Source organism: Podarcis bocagei (genome assembly GCF_964188305.1).
Source record: "Podarcis bocagei genome assembly, chromosome: 5".
NCBI lineage: Eukaryota > Metazoa > Chordata > Lepidosauria > Squamata > Lacertidae > Podarcis > Podarcis bocagei.
Window position 1 is genome coordinate 33,829,731 of NC_138129.1, and position 21,082 is coordinate 33,850,812.

The 21,082-nt window shown below is 43.8% G+C and overlaps 1 protein-coding gene across 1 annotated transcript; it reads right to left on the reverse strand.

Annotated features, from left to right (window-relative positions):
- Positions 1 to 478: 478 nt before the first annotated feature.
- Positions 479 to 19,246, reverse strand: MYBPH (myosin binding protein H). The gene is made up of 11 exons (XM_081194868.1): positions 18,808 to 19,246; positions 17,369 to 17,503; positions 15,051 to 15,218; positions 9,606 to 9,694; positions 8,082 to 8,280; positions 7,442 to 7,581; positions 5,657 to 5,816; positions 4,519 to 4,655; positions 3,375 to 3,561; positions 1,194 to 1,247; positions 479 to 822 (listed from the first exon to the last, which is right to left on the reverse strand). Exons 1-10 carry the CDS (start codon positions 19,010 to 19,012, stop codon positions 1,237 to 1,239), a joined length of 1,431 nt encoding a protein of 476 aa, XP_081050994.1. The 5' UTR covers positions 19,013 to 19,246; the 3' UTR covers positions 479 to 822; positions 1,194 to 1,236.
- Between the last annotated feature and the right edge of the window lie 1,836 nt (positions 19,247 to 21,082).

A 21,082-nucleotide genomic window follows, 5' to 3' on the forward strand; every position in this document is an offset into this window, starting at 1 on the left:
GTGGAGGTGAAAAGGAATGCTTGCTGTGAGGAATCACAGAGGCGGCTTTTGGCTCTGCCACATGTGGCCTTCAGTCTAATATCACGTGGCCCTCAGAACAGTGACTAGGGGAAAGAGAAACCTATGCAACCCTCCAAATTCCACCCATGTTTGGCTCTGACCCCATCCACTTTTGGCTCTGCCCACCACAAAATACAGATTACCCGCAAGAGAATGCAGCCCTTGAGAGAGGGGGGGAAAGGTTCCCCAATCCTGCTTTAGAACTTTCACTAGCCTTTTACTCCACTGTCAAATCTTTCAGGAACAGTTTGTAAGTTGAAAACACCCCTTGTGATGGTTCAGTCCAACCTGACTGGGTAGCTTCCGAGGGCAGTAGCGAACTTCATTTTGGAATGCTGTGTCACCCATACATAGGTAATGGGATGCTGGAGGGAGTCAACTGCAGAATGTATCACTGAGTAAAAAGTATTTTGCAGGATATTTTTAAATTATTAATTTATTGCTATCACGATTGCCATCGTCATCCTAAATGAACATTTCCCCCCAAGACTGATAACAACTGTATTGTAGGGTGAAAGACCATAAAAGGAGTAAAAGGCATTTAACAGGAGGCATGGTCAGTGTTCCCTACAGAGCCATCCTAGTTGCAGGTTCTGTCCTCTATAAAGCTTCTGTTTTTGAAAAGACGCAGCAGCAGCAGCAGCTTTATCTCCAAGCGGGAGATTCCTTCTAGGAACCACGGAGCTGAGTGTGTGAATAAGGCATTGCTCCAGAGCAGGGATACCAAGAGGGAGTTTTGTAGGAGGCCTTGAACAGGAAACACTGAAACAAGAGATATGTGCAGACTCAATGTCTGGAGTGGATACTGGACACCCAGAACAGAAACCATCTAATTTAGTTCAGCGTTCATTCACTCCTAATACCTATGAAGCAGTCAGTTTTTCCTTCTCCTTGCCACCATGCACCCCTTAAGCTCGTTCTGCTCTTCAGTGCCATGGAGGACGGTGTTCTGTTGCCAGCATTGAAGTAAGACTGAGCCGCAAGTCTTTTGTAGAAGACAGAAGTGAGAGAGACCTTGCTCTTCACTCCAGGCCACAAAATGTTTTCGGCCAGCCCTAGCCCAAGCTCTGATATGGCTCCTGAACCAAATGCATTCTGGATGATCATCTTTAATTCTTCCAGTGACATCTTACCTCAAACTCACTTTGTTCTTCATCTGGACTCACCATGTCATCCTCATTCTGGGACTGTAGAAACATAAGAAACTTGCAAGATTACTTTCTAGGCATCTATTCACGCAATGTGTCTTTTTTTGCTTGTTTGTTTATTTTGTCCTGCTGGTGACATTAATGGTAGCACAAGCTTTTGCCATAGAAATAGACCAGAGAAACACAGTGATTGGTTGCAGTGCAGTAAGCAAAAGCTACTCCTTTGCAAACACACAAAAAACCCCAACAACTCCAGGCTTATAAAAATGCTTTTTTATATACTCTGCGATGTTAAAATGCAAAGCACAGATAGTTGCTTAGCTGACTCAAGTCTGCTGGGAGATGTTTAGAGGCAGTGCACTATATTTGAAACACTATATGCTTAAAGGGCTCTTTTTTTCTTAGTCTCTCTCTCATCTCCATCCCAAATTGGTTATGTTCTGTTTCACTCCTGCAGTGGGAATGTCAATTGCTTTTTGCGTTGGATATTTCCTCTCCTAGTAAATACAGCTCTAGAATCGCCTTCTGGCTTTGTTTCTGGTGTTCATTCATAAAAGATTTGCTGCATGGCTGTTCTGGGGAAGGGAAGTGATTTTTGTTTTGCTTGCTTAGCCTTGATAACAGAATCCAGAGAAGTAAGAATTTTACTGTACAGCAAAAAGGCTTCATAAAATATTTTAAAATAGGCATGACAGGACACAATGCAAGCTGAGTGTGAAATATCAAATGCTTCCCAAGCCCTTGGGACTTTGCCATACAAAACGTGAGCCAGGTATCTTGCAGGCTTGGGCCTGCATTGAATGTGCTGCTTGGGTTAGATCTCTGCAAGTGAGAGCACCAAATCTTTCTGGGTGGTTAAGTGTTGCATTTGTTTTCTTGTCTTCTCAGATTTGGGGGTTGAAGTGGAGGGGGGTGGAAGAGAGCTGGGGAGGTGTTTGCTGAAGCAAGGAAATGTGATCAGGAAGCCTTGTGTGGGCAATAAATTACAGCCATTCAGCTGGGCTGCAGCCACTGCAGATGGAGAACACCAGTTACCGACTTACAGGAGGTTCTCTGCCATTAATAGAGTGGAGAGGAATTAATATCTCAGTTACATAGTTAAGGCTAAATGGATCCTATTAGAGAAATATTACAAGGCTGCAGGATTCCAGAGCCAGGAAACATGATCAGGTGCAACATATGGTATTTCATCATCTTGACTGCCAGGTTTGCCAATGGGAAGACTTGCACACACTCTCTTACCTAGTTTTTGTTTTGTTTCTTTCTGTTTTAACAGAATTGCAGATTTGGGATTCTATGGTGGAAAGGCCACCCTCTTCTTGAAAACTTATAAATAATTTATTCCACCTTCTTACAACCAGCCCACTTGACTGCTCTTACTTCATACAGACAGTATTTCCCAATATTCAATCAAAATCTACTTTATTGTAGTTTTAAAAACCACAGGCCAGGCTGACTGAGTGTGCCTCGGGTTTAGTTGTACTTCTGCCAAGTTGTTCTTAAACAATTCACAACCCCTGGGCCCTCTTCCTGCAAAAGATTATAATACTGACCCACCTTAAAGGGCTGGTATAAGGGACAACATGTAAAGGAAGCAATTTGAAAGAATATTCTGAAGAACAACATAAATGCTAAATATTGTAATTAAGCTAGCTTGTGGTCACCTCTTCTGCTCTTCACAAGTGTTGCTATAACTGCACCATCCAATCACCTCTGGACTGAAGCACTTTCTTAATGAATTTTAATAAGCTGAAGTAGAATGTGCAGCATTTGGCAAACCTTCTAAGTCACTACCTGCTGCTGCACAGTGTTTCCTTGGGAAATCAATAAAGAAGGGCCATCAATCCTGGGAACCAGCATTAACAATGTATGAAAGTGATTCTGGGAATGTCCCAGATGGAAACCCTTGCCAGCAATCCAAGCAAAGGGATGGCAGTGCACCAGCCTTCAGCTGCATCTAGCAAACACACCCTGCCTGTCAATCACATCTCTCCAGGAGGCTGAAATAATTCGTTACATGACTATGATTGGAATTCCCATAAGGGACAAAGGATTCCAAGCCACAGTAGAATTCACCCAGAATGGTTGCAATTCCCTTTGGAAATCTTAGCAATTGCATCAAAATAGGCAGTCCTAAAGCAAACAACTCAGATATTAAATACATACCTGTTACATTCAGCTTGCAGTTTACAGAGGCTTCCCCCAAAGGGTTCACGGCCTTGCAGGTATAGACACCACCATCGAAGGGGCTGGGCTTGCGGATTTCTAGAGAGCAAATACCTTGGTTCATGAGGGCTAAATACCTGGGGTCTTCTCCAATTTCCATCTGGTTTTTCATCCAGATCACTTTGGGCTGAAATACAGATAAAGCACCAAAATGGCAGAAATTAACATCTCTCTCCAAAAAAGTGGGAAGGGGCTGATCACTGGTCCCAGGTGAGCAGCAGCTTCCCATTACTTAGTGATAAGTTTCTAGAGTCTCTAGACAATGTCTCATTACTTTTTCACCCTTAACCCTCCTGCCTACTCATTGGGACTGTTTTATGGTGGATGTCACTGACAATCTCCCAGTGCTGTCATAGACTGCAGCACCCATCGCATGTTTGCTGAAACAGGAAGGCACTGCAAAGCCACTTCCCCATAAGACTGGACATTTATCTGGAAAGTGATGGGGAAATGCACTGGAAAGTGTGGCATAACACTTGCTTTGATGCAATGCCATCCAATCTCCACCCCCCAGAATGACTGCTCATTAAACAGCCCAAGTCATCTAATCTCCCTGCAAACAAATCAGGATGAATGCTCAATAAACAGGTCTCCTGGAAGCCCCATAAACTCTAGAGATGCTTGAAGAATTTGATGCAAATTGGTGCAAATTGGCCTGATCTGCATCTCCTGGACTAAAGTGCAGATCAGAATGTAGCTCTTATCTGTTAGATTCATGGTTCTCTGAATGTTGCGATGTGGACCTCAGCTCAAAAAAGGTATGCATCTAAATGCGTGTTGTGAAATAAATTACAATTAGAAATTCATATTTTGAAAGGAAAACATTCAAATGCAGCTTTAAAAAAAAGTTTGCAGATTACTGTGGAAGCAGCACAGAACAGCCTGAGGAGTAAACACATGCAACAGGGACACTCAACCTGAAATAAATGGATCCACCTGTCTGTAACTTATCCCCATTAACAAAAGAAGTCAACTCATGTTCCTCTACCAAAGGAAACACCTCAAGCCTCTCATCCTATACCCAATGTCAGATTCAGTCTTGCTAAAGACGGTCACTTAGCTTCCAAGAATGACCAGCACTCACCTTTGGGAAGCCCCGGACACAACAGACAAGCTGGGTACTGTAGCCCCGGGTGGTAGTTCTGTCGGTGAGAGGTTGGGTGAATTTTGGAGGTTCAGAAAGATCCTTGCTGTTGTACTTCTCTGCTTTGTATGTGATTGCTGGGGGAGTGGGGGAGAAGGCAGATCAATATAACTCTACATAAGATGGGGAGCATATTGTGAGACTTTCTGGAACAATACAAAATGACAGCTCTGTATATTGAAATTGGAAAAGGTAAAGCACCCCTGGATGGTTAAGTCAAAGATGACTGTGGGGTGTGGCGCTCATCTCCACAGGCAGCTTTCTGGGCCATGTGGCCAGCATGACTAAACCGCTTCTGGTGCAATGGAACACCATGACGGAAGCCATAGTGCATGGGAAACGCCTTTCACCTTCCTGCCGCAGCGGTACCTATTTATCTACTTGCACTGGTGTGCTTTCAAACTGCTAGGTTGGCAGAAGCTGGGACAGAGCAAGGGGAGCTCACCACCATCGAGCAGATTCAAACCGCCGACCTTCTAATCTTTAGCTCCCTGAGAAAACTATCAGCAGCCTCCAGCCATGTATTCATTTGTATCTGATATATTTATGAAAGGCAGAAAGAAAATGTTCCTTTTTTCACCCCAACTACCATGTCTGCCATGGCTTATCTGGCTTTAAATGAGAGTGAGGGACGTCCAGCCTCTGGGTTAAAAACTGCCCCCTCCAGGCTTCCCAATCCTGCATTCAGGTCTTTCCTCAGGTTGTGATCTCTCTTCCAATGCGTCCCTCTCTCCAGACCATCCCCTTCACTAGCCCTGCTTCACACCCTCCCCTCCAGCTCTTTGGTGTGGCTGGAATGTGGCCTACTGAACAAGAGTCACATGTGTGGTCCTACCAACTTTTCTTGCTGTCCCCACCCACTTTTCCACTGATACTCCCCTCCCCTGCCACCTCAGCATACAGCTGCTGGAACGCTGCCCATCAAAGAAGATGCTTTAGACAATCTGGCTGGAATGGTTTGAGCTGTCATGGCTGCCTTCTATTTTCAATGTTCCAGGCGCATAACCAACCAGCCCTACAAGGGAAGGGGTGGGTTTCCACAACCTTGTCTTTCCTACTGTGCTTCTACAGCCCCTACCTGATTTTTTGATGTGAGCCACGTCCTTGGAGACAGCAGGCTTCTCGCTGAGGCCGCAGGGGTTCTCCGAGAAGACTCGGAAGGAGTAACTGTTGCCAATTATGAGATCGGAGACGGTGCAGTTGGTGCGGTTGTAGTGCTCCATAACTGTGAACCATTGCTGGAAAGCAGTAAAGGTCAGCCTCTTAAACACGAAAAAGGTTCAGGTTCAGGGCACAGGGCTGCCCTCCCAGCAGAAGGAGCAAGAGCTTCCCAAGCAAAAAAAAACTATGGAAGCCACCCTGGGGTGCTATTTTGTTTCGGTGTTAGGGCAAACGAAAGTGGGTGACGGTGGCACCATTAGGGCCTCCTATTCATACTGAATAGCAATGCCCAGGGCAGGGGTTGTTGGAACTGCAGGACAGGAGGAAGCATTTAACCCGATCTGTAGTGGGGTTTTTTGTTTTGTTGAATTGTACAATTGTTGATAGCTACGTAACAGGTTCTCTGGTCCCATGGTTTTCACTCTACCACTTCTCCAGCAGCATTGCAAGAGGTGGGAAACAGCCCACAATACAATTTGACAATTTGAGAAGGAAGAGAGTCCCCACTTGACAAACATTCCATTGCTGTCGTGGGGTGGGGAATAATGGCAGGAATTCTCCTTTCCAAAGGAAACTGCCCCCACCAGTAAAGCAGAGAAAACTCACCCTCTATCCAGCCACGTAGCACATTCTCCCACCAAGCCCTTTCTTAATTGCCAGCATATATAAATGTAGCATACAATGAAATGCTAACTTGCTGCACTGAACAAGCCAAGACTCTCTTATACGTTTGCATAAAAGGGTGCTTTTGCACCTTATAGAAAAGGCATTTGATACTATTTGATAAGAAGAAGAATTGCACATTTATTAATATTATAATATGTTGCCCTCTCTCACCCCAAGATCCCAGAGAAGGTTACAACATCAAGAGGCAATATTAAAAACAGTTCAAAACAGCTGGCACTCACAGAAACAAGGTGGGTCCCAAAAATATTTGGCAGCAATGTTGTTTTATGACAATCTGTATTTTTTAATTTTTTTATTGATTTTAATGACCCTTATGTATATTTTGAACCAAAATTTTAAATGAAAGTTTGTGTATTTGTTTGTTTTAAAACCTTAGACAGTATCAATGCTTCCACAGAGCAACTGAAGCAAGGCATAGGTCACAGCACCAGGTATATAAAAATAGCTGAGTGAATCAACTCTTCCAGGGGGCTTGTGATTGGACCCCAGGAATAAAGCTCTATTACAAAGGCAAACTGTGTTGACCTACTGCCATTTCTGAAATAAATGCTGCCGATGGAGGATTAGAGAGGGAAAGGTTCTCAAGGGAAAGATTTGTTGGACTAAATATGGATACATTTAGAGGGTTGTTTACATTTGCTAGTTAAAAAGAAAAAAGTTCATACATGAGCTTTTTTTTAACCTTGATTTACATTCTTATTCAAGATGTTATTGATTCCGTTTATTGTACTATAAAAAACATAAAAGAATAAAAAGCATAAGGGTTCTAAGTAATGTTCTCTTCCCATTCTCATTTTCACTGTTTAAACCACCTGTGACCAAATTCTGTATTGTCACGGAATTTGTGGGCTGCGTTTTTGTGGAATATGCATTGCATTTCTTATATTGACTCCTATTTGTTGGGATTTGTAAACAGCTGTGAAGTGATGGTGGCTTCAGGACCCACCACTAATCCTTGCACAAAGTACAATGCCCCCCCCCCCAGGCTGTATCTTTCCCAGCCCCAAGTCCTTACCCCAGTCTTCTTGTCTGCTTTTTGGACTGTGTACCCTTTGAGATCAGCATTGCCATTATCTTTGGGTGGGCTCCACTCCAATGCCACGTTAAAGCCCCATACATCCACCAGCTTCAGGTTCTCAGGAGGGCCTGGTCTCTCTGAAAAGATGAGCCACACATTACTTCTGAAATATCAAGATAGTGCTACTTGCCATGGTACATCACAGAGAAGTTCAGCAGCAGGCACCAGATAAAACAGAGAGCAGCCATTAAGCTATCCGGAAGAAGAGGGAAATATATAACCATACTAGAATATATTATTATTATTATTATTATTATTATTATTCATTCATTCATAACTCTTATGCAGCTGTAGTTTCAGTATCAGAAACAATGGCTCCTAATCTTCAATGTCTTTCTATCTTACCCTGTTACATGAGGGATTCAAGACTGAAACAGAACAGTCATCTCACTACACATTTCCCATGGCATAAGCACACCACATGCTCCGATGCTTAATAATGCCAGGCCCAGCAAGCTGCCATATGCCACAGTACACAGTGACTCTTGAATTAGAGAATTTTGTTTCAAGGGAAGAGGTATCTGAGCTAGCCACCCTTTAGATACCAAATCAAACCATATGGTTTCATCGCCCTTACCAATCACCTGGAGATTAATGGTGGCCTTGTCTTCTAGTTCATCTAAGATCTTAACACTTATTTCATATTTTCCAGAATCACTGCGCTGTAGTTGGCGGATGAATAGGACGGAGTCCCTCTCACTGTTGCGCAAATGCATTCGCTTGGGATCCAGAGGCTGGCCATCTTTAGTCCAGGTCACCTGTGGCTTTGGCTTTCCCTAAGGAAAGGCATATGTAGAACAGTTGGTATATCACGGTTTTCTTCTATTTGTCTGGCTACTAACTCTTATAAACATACAGTGAATCTTCGGCATGATTTTCATGATTCCTGGTGTTGCTCTTATAACTACGTTGTCTGCTTTTTGTTTCATTTTATTAATTTGATTTCACTGACTAGAGTTTGCTTTATGTTATATTGTGGTTCTATTATGTGAACTGTGTTGATTGTTCTTCATGGAAGTGAAAAGTGGGAATAAAGTTTCAAAGAAAGAAAGTGCTCATTTGCTTCCATTTTCTAGCCATATGTGATTAAACGGTGATGCAAAAAGCCAACACAATTTTTGGATTCTTATTCAAAGGCAGGACAGTTGCCGACACACATTTATGTATGTGAGTGCCCATGCACAAGAGAGGCAAACATTTTCATATTGATGTTTCTACCCAAAACCTGAGCTCTGAAGTCCCCTCCAACAAAAAACTTAGGGGCAGTTGAAGCTAGTATGAATGTGTGTCAAATACAGTTGCTTCTGACAGCTGGCCCTTTAAGGGAGTGGCCTAGATCCACAGCATGTCTACAGATACCCAAGAACCAAGGAAATGCATGGAGTGCTATACCCTATTATAAGTCTCTCTATGCCACTCCATATGGCTTGCACTTGCTATTTTTAGTAGAGAGCTATTTTAGGCTCTGGGCTACAACCCCCCACCCAGTGCCTGACTGGAACATACCGCCTCTGCCTTCCAAACACACATAACAAACTTGATCACAATGTATTCTCTTGATAAGAGCTCTTTAAATCAGAATAACATAAAAAGAGATCCAGTGTCAGAATTTAGTGCTAGGAAAAGATCAAGTATGACATAAGACACTTTTTTCCGTCTGTGTTTAGAGATTAGGAGGCTGCCAAGAGCTGGTGAGTTTTATATGACTTGCAATATACAGATGTAATGCATATGTCAGCCAAACAAAGCTTAAGCTTGTTTACACATTACTGTTTAGGATTCAATGGTTTGTGTAGAGTACCTTGTTTCTAGTCCTACCTTGTCCTGAGACAGCTCTCTTCTCAAGCTCCAATGTTTCCTTTTCCCCAAGCCTGTCAGTCCTTTATTTTTCTCAGTGACCAGGCCACATTCAAGCGAAGCTGGAATTCTTTCCAAAACATCAATAGTTTCTGCTTTGGAGGCTGCCCACTGTAGCCAACCTGAGAACTAGTTCACCTTTGCAAGCTTTCTGCAACTATTCCTAGCTTCTTGACCAATTATGCAAAGGCTTTTATCCCCACCCAAAGCCAAAATGTCAAAATAAGAATAAGGATCCACATACCCGAAAAGGAATCATCAGGTTCAACACATCGCCCACAGTCTTCATGTACAAGTCCCTCAAATAGCGTGGCAGTCGGATCTTGGGCTGCTCTAGAGAAAACAAAATTATAGCGGTTTGTCACTGGTACTGCAGAACTTTGCTGTGGAATCACTGATGAATCTCCTTTGCTTGGATCATTTGGCTTGCCTGGAATGCTTAGAAGCACTAATGATTAGGCAGTATATAAATGTCTTAAATAAATAAGAATGTTAGGGGGGCAGCACTGAGATGCTCATATGACCAGAGAGATTCCACAGCAGTTTGGAAGCAGAATAACCCAAATATCTCATATTTCATTGTTAAACCTTGTAGGATCAAGGGTACTTTCTGTTAGAATTCCTGCTCCAGGATTGCAGTCATGGGATTTTTGTCTTTCACATGACGGTGTATGTTTTGACTCCACAGAGAGGGAAGTGACGGAGACAGGATGTTTGTGTTACTATGTTCCGTGAAGTGGGACTATTGTCCTTTGTTCTTTTCTCTCTTTGCTGTCTCTAGAGAGGGAGCCATGTTGCAGTGCTCCGTGTGTGTTTATATGTAAATAAAGTAGATTAGCCAAAATGCTGAGTCGCTGAGGTATGTTACGCAAGCTGCAAAGACTCTGCAGATCCCTAAAGTGTGCCGGTGTCTGTTGGCATCGGTCGCTGTGATGTTTGGGCTGAAGAAAGCTCCCGAAGCTCCCAAACGATCGACCAGGAGGGAGAGAACATTCCAGCCGGGCATGTGTCTCTGCCAGGGTCCTACTCGAGTGTAGGACGAGCTCTTGACACTTTCCCCTCAGCACAACAATGCAACTTCCTTGGACCATAAATACAACTCAGGCCAAGGAGAAGATGCCACCAGCTCTTGAAGCGACCAGCAGTGGCGTGAGAGAACTGTTGGCTCAGTCCTTCCCACATTCCCTGACTCTTCTTAAGAAATACCTGTGAGGAGAGAAGCCCAAGCCAGGGAGCCCAAACCATCAGCTCCTGAAGTGATTATCCATGGCCTGAGAAAACGTTGAGTCAGCAGTGCCCACACCTGCTCTAGTCTTCTTAAGAAAAACTTGTGTATCCCTCAGGAGAAATCCAGGCTAGGAAGTTTGTGTCATCAGCTCCGAAATTCCGCTTGAGAAAGCTCTGTTCTGTATTCTGTAACGCAGAGCTTTCCAAACTGTGCGTCATGACACATTAGTGTGCCGGCTGCAGTGCGTAGGTGTGTCGCGCAAACACTCCCTGTGCTCCTCCCGGGGCTGGAAAGGGGTTAGTTTAAGCTCCGGTTTGCTAGTAAAACTGAATTACTGTGTCATGAAATGAGGCATGTCTTAAAAAGTGTGTCACTAACATGAAAAGTTTGGAAAGCTCTGTGTAACATTTGTTTTAATATTTAAAATGGTAAACTACAATGAGTGCCTTGGCAGAAAGGTGCCATATAAAAACAGTAAATCAGTAAACCCAGGGAGGTAAGGCAAACTGATTAGCTCTTCCATCACAGTCCAGAGAATCAAAGTGGAAATGAATTCTGGCCAAGGCTGCACTGGCAAGAACCCTGCGGTTTGTTTGTTATTAAATGGCATATTCGTAACCTGACCCAACCATGGAGCCGCAGATCAGGTAACTGTGCTTTATAAATTATCAGAGGTGAGAGTTTCTATTAACTCTGGCAATTCTTTGAGCTGAGTTGGTTAGCTCCATGAATGGAGAGCTGGGATCAGGACTCATAAATAGTACTAGGCATGCATTTCATAATTTAATTTAATCCACTCAGCAAGAAGAATCAATATCAAGTGCCTCGTAGCAACAGCATACCTTCTTGCAGCTTCCAACAAAATATTAAAAACACGATAAAACATCAGACATAAAAAACTTCCCTAAACAGGGCTGCCTTCAGTTGTCTTCTAAAAGTTAAATAGTTTTTTTTATTTCCTGCACATTTTTGCAGGCATTATAACTTCAAATTCCAATTTTCACCCACCTCCAGAGGTGATCAGTCACAGAATCATAACACTGTAGAGTTTGAAGGGATCCCGAGGGTCATTCTAGCCCAACCCCCTGCAATGCAGGAATCTCAAATTGGTGGGGTTAGTGTCCTTTTGGGGGGTCCTAAAAAAGGTAGATTTTGTAATTCATTCTAAGACAGTAATTTTCAATATACAGCTACAAAATTGGTTTTGTACCAAATCAATGTCAGATTTTCTTTCAGCTCTAAAACTATGTTCCTACAATTTCTGGCTTTTACTTCGTGTCCCTCTGTTGTATACTAAGCCAAAAAGATGTGCGTGTATGTGCTATGCAATGAACAGCACATACTTGAAGCAGAGCTTTATACTTCCCTTGGGAAAACAACCTGGTGAGAGTCAAAAGAAGCCAGTATGCATTTAATCACTTGCCGCTGTCTTCACTAGCATCAAAATAGCAATGGTGTAACTCTAGCATGCTATATTTGTCAATGGTAGCCTGGATGGTAAAATAATTATGTTGGGGTTTAATAAAAGAGCTATGCATGCCTGTGAGGCTTAAACGTGCAGTAGCCTACGTTCCAGAAGTGATCGTGTAAAGGAGGACCCAGGATTAAAAAGCTGAAAGATACTTTAGCAACGCTGTTCATAGAACACCAGCAATGCAGTAGGATATACCAGAGGAGAGCCCTGCCAACAACTGTAACAGCATCTTCACTCACCCATCTCTTTCCCTCTGAAATCCCTTGCTGGCATTTATTCTTATCAACAGGGCCAGCGCAGCCATTAGGCAGGATGAGGCCACTCTCTCAGGCAGCGGAAGCCCCCAAGGTGGCACTCCCACAGGCCCTGACACCCCTGCTTATCAGTCAAGGGAAATCCAACACTCCAAGGAACTAAGTTAATTTCTATATCCCTACATACGAAGGAAAGCATAGCTTGTCTGTTATCTTGCTAATTGCTTAAAATTGCGCAAAGGTTGTTTTTGTTGTTGTTCAAGTGTTAGAATCAAACAGCAACAGGGGCAAACAGCAGGGTGACATTTTCAAACACAGAAACCTATGTAGAGGACACTGATGCTAATCTTTCAAAATAAAAGTGACAGCATTAAGCACACTTTAAAAAAAGAGCCAGTCCTTTCAACACACAATAAAGTAGGCTAGTAATATTATATCAATATTGTGCAATGAGAGAGATTGTGAGTTTCCTGAGCTGAGACCTGGTGCTGCTATGCTGTACCAATTGGCTAGAAAACTAATTGAAGATTAAGTGTGTAAATAGACCATCAATCTCAAAATGCCATAGCATTATTTTTTTTGGTCTACCTGCGGCTACACAGGCACTCAACTGGAATTTGCTCCCAGCAATGTACATAAAGTAGACTCGCTAACTAAACAGCTGGAATTGCAAGAACAATTTAAATATAACATGCTGGTCAAGATTTTATATTTGCATAATCTGAGACACTCAGACTATAGAACCTACCCCAGCACAAAGAAAACATTCATCTGCCAGTACAGTACTGCCGATATCTGAAAATACAACCCGCTTTGACTCATTCAGTCAGGTTAAAAAGCACTGTGTACAAATTTCATAAGACAGTGGCAGATGCATTTATGCCCCTACTCCTTCCACACCTTATGCTAGTGGTGCACAAGTAGTGAAAGGTAGTTCTGTAAGTCCAGTGGCAATCTGTGCTGGCAGGCAGCACAATTACATGCTGCATTAGAGAACTCACTTACCAACTAGCTGGCAGAGAAATATGTTCATCACCGGCATTCATCGTTTCCCATCAAAACATTTGTCTAAAAATAATTCCTCTTCACAGTAGAAACAGAATTTAGGTTAGTCTGGAGTGTGACCCTTCTGTCCAAGCTACACAAGGAGCTTTCGAACTCCTAAGCAGCACTGAAGGTCTTGCTGCAATCTGAAGTGAAGGAGCCAGGGGTAAAGTGACCAGATGCAAAGAAGGACATGATCCCTGAATCTTTAATAGTTGGGGGGTGCACTCTACCAGCATTTTATGCAGTAGTTTAAAAAGCGGTACTTGGTAGATTCTCCTCAGCTGGTTTCTAGCTGCAGAAAAATGTATACATGGGTTCCAAATTACAGCACTCAGATCCATGACCACTGCTGCTAAGTGAGATGCAATTAACAGTGCAATGTATGTTTCATTACATTGTGGTGCCACATTAATGTTATCAGCAGCTGACACCATGGAAGTCAGAGCTGTGTCATACCTAGGACTTGCAGATCAGACTGTTCTTGCAATCTGTAGATATATCTGCACATGATTTATTTTGAGAACTAAATGTGGTTGGGAGGTATACTTCTTCATCACTGACTTCAGCTTCTTCTGGTCTCCTGTTACCCAGAGTTCTGTTGATGACTGAAGGATGAGGGCAAGGTAATGTCATAGCGACAAGGGCATCCCAGGTTAAAAGGAACCTGCCTTGCCATGGATGTTATCTAGTGCTTCCAGTTGAGTGCTAAAATGCTGAAGAAAGAACATGGGAAGCTACCATGCCCTCAGCAGAACTACTGAAGTAAGCCAATTGAAAATAAGGAAATTTAGTTCTGAATAAACATGTATAGGATTGCGCTATTATTCCTGTATTCAGAAGAACAATCAACATTGGATGAAACATAATTGTACTTCCCAATGGTGCACCAAGAAGGCCTATCAGATGCATGTTTAAGGTCCATGTGCAATGCCTGCTGCTCACTGCAATGAACACTGTCATAGGAGATATCCACTTGCCCTACATATTCATGGAACTGTCCAAAAATAGGTGCATCAATGGCACCTTTTTAATTTATTAAAGCGGATTTCACATAACATCAACTGCATCTTGTTCTCACCTTTAAGTAGGTAAAGTATGCTCCATTTTTACACAAGCAGGTCTGATTGCTCTATTCTGGGATGTCTGCTTCATTTTCATTTCAAGAAATTGCAAAAAATGAGTCAAAGCTGTTCATAATTTTTAAAGCAATGAAGAAAGGACAACAGAAGGAAAAGTACAACAATCTTTGCAAGGGCAAAATGGAAACAGCCAAAACCAGAAAGTCATCTGAAATTAATTCTCCATTGCATACCACAGGGCAACCAGCTACAACAAATCATGACACCAAATGCTAGCAGGCTTTAGTTGTGGTGAAGAAAAAACTCCAAGGGTACACTAATGTGAGCCAAAGTCTCTCTTATGGAGATTACAGGAGTTAAGCCATTAAGCAAATTTGATCTGCTTGTGTATAAGGGAAGGAGTGTTGTTTAACCTTAGCATACCACATCACTTTGCTGATAGAAATCATGGTCCCACAAAGCTCCTGGGGGTGGGGGAATAACTCCCAACAAGGTAAACAGCAGCTAGAGGGAGTATTTTGACCAGGAAGATGATATGAAGGACGTCTTTGAATAATCCATGTCAATGAACATGTTCTGTTACGCTAAATGCATTCAAGATACATACCAAGAACCTCTCTGATGAGGAGTGGCTGGTCCAGGACGGCTGGCTCACTAACTCCATCACCTTTCACAGCCTTCACACGAATGAGAAGTTTATCTCCAGATGTTAGATCGCGAATTACATAACGGGTGGAAAGGAAGGGCTTTGTGTTGGCGGCCACCCAGTCTGTAGCTAAAACAAAAATATGCAACAGGTGAGTCATATGATTAGAAGCAAGGATGGCACGGTTGGGTTATGGCACTCGTTTGACCTTACAGCAGAGTCACTGCTACTTACCAGGAAGGAGGGGTCAACACAATGTAAACACACCGGTTGGAATGCCAGATTGGCTCTGCCAGTATACCTGCACCATGTCAACCTCCCTGCCCCCACTTCCAGGTAAACAGCAGCAGGTAAGCTGCCAGGAGGTCTAATGTTTATTGCTGCCCCACTACGTCATCTGCAACAGAATTATTGTAAAAAGTCGATTCAGTGGACAATGCAGCCTCTACTCTGATACATTTAAAATGTATCTGTCTACAGAGTCCACTCAGTTCTTTCTTGAGAATGAGATGAAAGATCCAATGCTCAGAACACTTACTTCAGAAAACAGTAGCACTTACTTCCAATTCAACACTCTTAAGACTGTGTTGTTCAAAAGCAAACCTATGCTTTGCTAACCTATGTCTACTGGTTTGTCTGTCTGTCTGTCTTTTTTTTAAAAAAAAATTAAGGTTGCAATATATCAATTCTAGCCTCCCAACTCTAGAAAGACCATGTATAAGGTCATTCTTACATTCAAATTATCTAAGGGTGCCATACATCCTGGACATAGCCAGGATTTGTCCGTCGAAAATGGCGTCTGGGCCGAAAAGTGGCTAAAATGTCTGGGAAAGAAAGGTCAACAGCTTTGCCTCCACCCCCCAAAAAGCCTTTCACTTTTTGAAATATGGCAACCTTAAATTATCCCCATTGGGATATAACATTTGGATACATTTGTGCAACAATTTTGCTCAAGCCATCTTTTGTGAACAGTTCTGCTATGTTTCAAGGACATCCTCTTCTAATCACAACAAAAGCATGCTTTTATTGGATTCAATTAACAAAAGAGGTTACAAAGGTTGAGGCAATCTAATCAGTGAGTGGAAATGCTACCCTATGGCAATAGCTCTCCAAATACACCATACAGATATGGAGTGACAAATATGTGATAATGCACTCATGCAGGTCGAAAAACTGGCTTGAATAAAATATTCAGCAAACAATTTGGAATGCAGGAAGTAATTTGCAAGCAAGGAAAATAGCTAAACTCAAAATAATTTATTTATGAGAAATGATTCACCCAGCTATCGCTCACAAGAAACCCCAGCTAAACAACCCATGAAAATGGGCAACATAAATTGTTTGTAGTGATCAATAGGGATGTCATCAATTGCTGAAGACTTTAGTAGACGTCACCCACTATTTATTACCATTATAGCATACTCAGTGTGTATAATAAACCTTGTTTAATACACATATTCTACTCAGGCTGTGACATGATTAATCCATCACTGGTGGTTTACAAACCAAATTGCTCACAAATGTAATCTTGTTTCCTAATATTATTCAGCTTTTTAAAAGCAGACATCATAGACTGCAACCCTTTTTCGTAATATAAAGTGCTACTATACCGTACCTTTCTATGCTATAGAGAAGCCTTGCCCAGGAGGTGCATATTTGGCAGCTTCTATGGTATGGCATCTATACTTGCTACATAATGGATTCAATTTGCAAAAGTGGTTGAAAGAGGGGAGAAATAACTACTTTCTCCATTTCCACGTTTGGAAAGCCACTACCACCATTGCCATATACAGTATAAGAGGCTGAAAGGCAAGGTCGTCATTTCTCGACTTTAAGTAGATTTCTTTCCTTCCTTCAGAAGAAGCTACATCTGTGGAATCTCTTCGTGCCTGAGAACTCCTAGAAGAGATGGACCAACCTCAAGGTTCTAGAATTTGCAATCCCATGACTTGCTGCTTCTAGTATTCGAAGCCTTTCTCAACTTGAGCTCACAGAGCATGTCCATTGCACGTCAACATGGCATGTGAGCAACTGATCGGGTGTGTGGAGAAGATGTCAGGCTAAGAAGAGAACACATATCATTTTCTTTACACACCTGTTCAGCGGTTTAAGGGTTCAAACATTTCATGAGAACTAGTATGTGGTTCTCTCCTCACCTCCAACTGTGGCTGTAGATACGTCAAGAGAGGGACAAGCAATTTATCCTGACCATGTTATCCTATTTTCCACATTAATGCATGCAGCTCTTCATGCTCACGAGAGATAAAGCTCAAGCCTACTTCCGTATTTGCAGTGCTCCACCACATATCCATCCAGGCCAGAATGGCCCACAACCTCTGGGGCATCCCACGTCAGAGTCACAGAATTGTCGTTCACATCGTCCACTGTTAGATTTAACGGTGAGCTGGGACTGCCTGGTATCACAAATATAAAAGCGTTAGTAAGGCATTTTCCATCCCCACCAGTTCAGTACTTAATGCAGTGTAAATTCATTAATGCTCTTTTCTTGGACTAAGGGCTTAGTCAGAGAATGCATAGCCCAACCTTATTTTAGCCTTTGCATGATAGCTATGCAAATTCCCATTTCTCACACACTCAGTAAATGTGAGAGAAGGGAGCGGGGTTGTGTCCCGCTCCCCAACACTGGTGCATACCTCTGGCTATATGTCCCAACGTCCAGCATTAAGCTGAGCACATCTCCATACATACAGTTGTATAGGCGTAGGGATTTTCATCAGGAACATCAATTGCACTGGATTTATGACTGCATGGAAGCTCCGACACATGTACAGTTGTATGCATATAGGGCTCGCTTCCACTTGTTCAGTTGAACAAGAGAATGTAGTGGGGGGTTGTGACCAGAGGGGTACACCAACATAAATATTGCTGATGCAGTATATTCCCTGGGGAACCAGGTCTCCTTCCTACGACCTTCAAATTTCTGGGGCTGGAGTAAGAGAACACTATCCTCCTTCTCCAGCTCCAGCTGCTTCTATGATGCTCTCAATAGTAGTCAGTGAGAACAAATAGCTGAAGGTGATTTCATGATGGATTGTTGCTGGTGGTTTTCTCATTCATTCCATTTCTGACGCTGATAGAGGTTTTGTTGTAAAAAGCTACAAGACCTCTTTTGGTGCTTCCGGACCATATACGGCTCATCCAGGTAATTGCAAATGAGACGTCGGTGGCAATGGGGCTTTTAAGGCTGCAGTCCCAACCCTATTTAGTTCAACAGGACTTGCTTCTAGGTGGCCATGGTTAGGATTGCATTGCAATTTATCAGAGAAGTGAAATCCGTCTTAAATGGAGGAGGCAGAACATGGCCTGCAGTTAGGATACCAATGGTGTAGCGTGAGCACCGCAATTATATATTGTTATATATTATTATTATTATTATTATTTAAAAATGGAGCCAGCACTATACCACAATAAACACCCTTCTGGAAATATCACCGGAAACCAGCGTGGCGCAGGCCGTGGCGCTTCACTCGCGACCACTTTTTTGCCGTCTTTTAAATATGAGAGAAGCCCCACAGGTGCTTTTTGGTGCCCAGGATCAAAGCGCCTCGTTTCCGCGCGTGGCCTCGGAAATGGCCTCCCGCGTGCCGCGCGCGCCACGGCTTTGCGCCGGGAGCAAAGAGGCGCACGCGCTGCCGCCGCCCTCCCGCCTCCACTGCTCGAGACCCTTTCCAGCCACCTCGTCGGCCGCCGCCCTCACCTTCTTTGGGCTTCTTTTTAGCTGGAGCTGCCGGCGGGGCGCTTTGGGCCGGCGGGGGAGCCGGAGCCTCGACGGCTGCTGGTGCTGCTGCTGTTGTTACGTCCGGTCCGGGAGCTGCTGGAGTCGGTTCTGCTGGAGCCGAGGCCGGCTCTTCGGAGGGAGCGACCTCCGGTGGGGCCGCCGGGGCCGCCTCTTGCTCGGACATCTGCGGTAGGCTTCGAGGACTCCGCTCTGTGCCCCGGGGTGGCGGTCGGTGGAGCTGCCGCGTGCGGTTAGAGGGTCAACGGTGGCCAAAGTCCCGCCCGGCTCGCCCTTTTCTGTCTGTCTCTTCTTCGGCGGCGATTTTCCCTCTGTGGTCTCCGCCGGGTCTGGGGGGTTTTATAGGTCACTCCAGGCCGCCCCCTCCTCTCTCTCCGCCGCTTGGGCCCACCTGCTTGGGCGGGCGGGGGAGCCAGGAATAGCCGCCCAGCAGCTGCGAGGTGCAAATTCAGCATCTCCTCTGGAGTAGCTGCGCTCCGCGGGACTGGCCCGCAGAATGATCTGTCCCTTGAAGCAAGGCTTCCCCTGAGACAGGGTTTCGCAAGGCTCTGTTTCGCTGCGTTCCGTTAGAAGGGACGGAACTGGGCCCTCAAGCCAGCACTCAATGCAGAGCATTGCCCCTGAGCATGTGCAAAGTGACATGCCTTCAGCCTTGCCATCTCCCTCCTCCATACCTCCTTTTTAAAGTAAACCAAGCCCTGTAGAGAAGTGGTGCCAAACCTTCACAAGCTGCCAGTTCAGCATGAAACTGGAAATTAAGGAATCAATGCCGACCTCAAATCCTGTGTGGAGTAGGAATTTGGGAGTCCTTTCTCCAGCCTTGCATTCCAAGAGTGGCTGGGGAAATCCACACAGATGGGTGGGGTATAAATAGTAAATTATCATTATATTATTATCGTCCTTCTGATTCCTCCGTTTTCCAAATAGTCCTAAGACCCTCATCTGTCATTGCTGCTTGCAGGGTCTGGACTGCACTAACAAAACTGCTTGATTATGGATCAAGCTTCTATGGGAAACAGCTGATGAAGACAAAACTGTGCCAAAAGGCAAAGTTCTCTAGACGAACTATAAATTCCAGAGGAATAGTTGTGTTAGTCTGCTGCAAGAAAAATAGTAATCTTGTGATTTGCTGCAGCATAATATCTTGTGGAATAAAAGAATCCTGAAAGTTCTGCTTAATAGTAAACAATAAATACAACATGTAAATAGCAAATATAACATGTAATGACATTTCATTTAATAAAATGCCTATTAATCTTTTTTTGCTAATTTGAGGGGGTTTGGGAGAAACGTGAGTGTACAGAAGCTGGAAACAGGAGTCGTTTTAAGATATGTTTCCTAAATTGTATGATATATCTGAAAGTTTGCATAGGGAAGTAGATGATCTTAATTTATTTATTTTGGAAGTGCTACAGAATTAGAGGAGGCTAGTGGTATTCATGGGACTCGGGTGGCGCTGTGGGTAAAACCTCAGTGCCTAGGACTGGCCGATCGCATGGTCGGCGGTTCGAATCCCCGCGGCGGGGTGAGCTCCCGTCATTCGGTCCCAGCTCCTGCCCACCTAGCAGTTCGAAAGCACAATTAAGTGCAAGTAGATAAATAGGTACCACTTTCTAGCGGGAAGGTAAACGGCGTTCCATGTGCTGCTCTGGTGCCGGTTCGCCGGAGCAGCTTCGTCACGCTGGCCACGTGACCCAGAAGTGTCTGCGGACAGCGCTGGCTCCCGGCCTCTAGAGTGAGATGAACGCACAACCCTAGAGTCTGTCAAGACTGGCCCGTATGGGTAGGGGTACCTTAAACTTTACCTTTTAGTGGTATTCATAAATGAGCATTCAGTACTGAGCTGCTTGTGGTGGTAGCAGCATACTGGTATAGTCCCAGAATGGTCAGTTCTTTTAGGATGCTGCTTGCCTTGTCAGATCTGAGTGTGGGAAAATATTTAGCAAATAGCTCACTGTTGGGGCATGTCTGCACTACTGATTTTGCACAATTGGCTTTGGTATGTTCCTGATTTCTATACCTATTGCCAAGCATTGTTCCTGGAAAAACCCGTTCCTGAATTGATTGTCAGAGTGAGGAAAAAGGAACCATTTTTGCTAAGCTGGATGCTGATTGTCCAAAGAAGCCATCAGGCAACAGAGTTCATGGGCACTTAAACTTCCTAGGCTTATGTCTTAATTCTGTTCTAACACCCTAACAGGTGTTTGGTTTGATATACTGGTTCATCTCCAGTGAC

Bases quoted from the DNA above. Each gene is read 5' to 3' on its own strand.
- MYBPH (XM_081194868.1), bottom strand. From the start codon at position 19,012: ATGTCCGAGCAAGAGGCGGCCCCGGCGGCCCCACCGGAGGTCGCTCCC. The intron at 17,504-18,807 runs GTGAGGGCGGCG...TTGTGATACCAG, and splicing joins TAAAAAGAAGCCCAAAGAAG to GCAGTCCCAGCTCACCGTTA. The intron at 15,219-17,368 runs GTAGGCTTGAGC...TTTTTGTTTTAG, and splicing joins GGAGCACTGCAAATACGGAA to CTACAGACTGGGTGGCCGCC.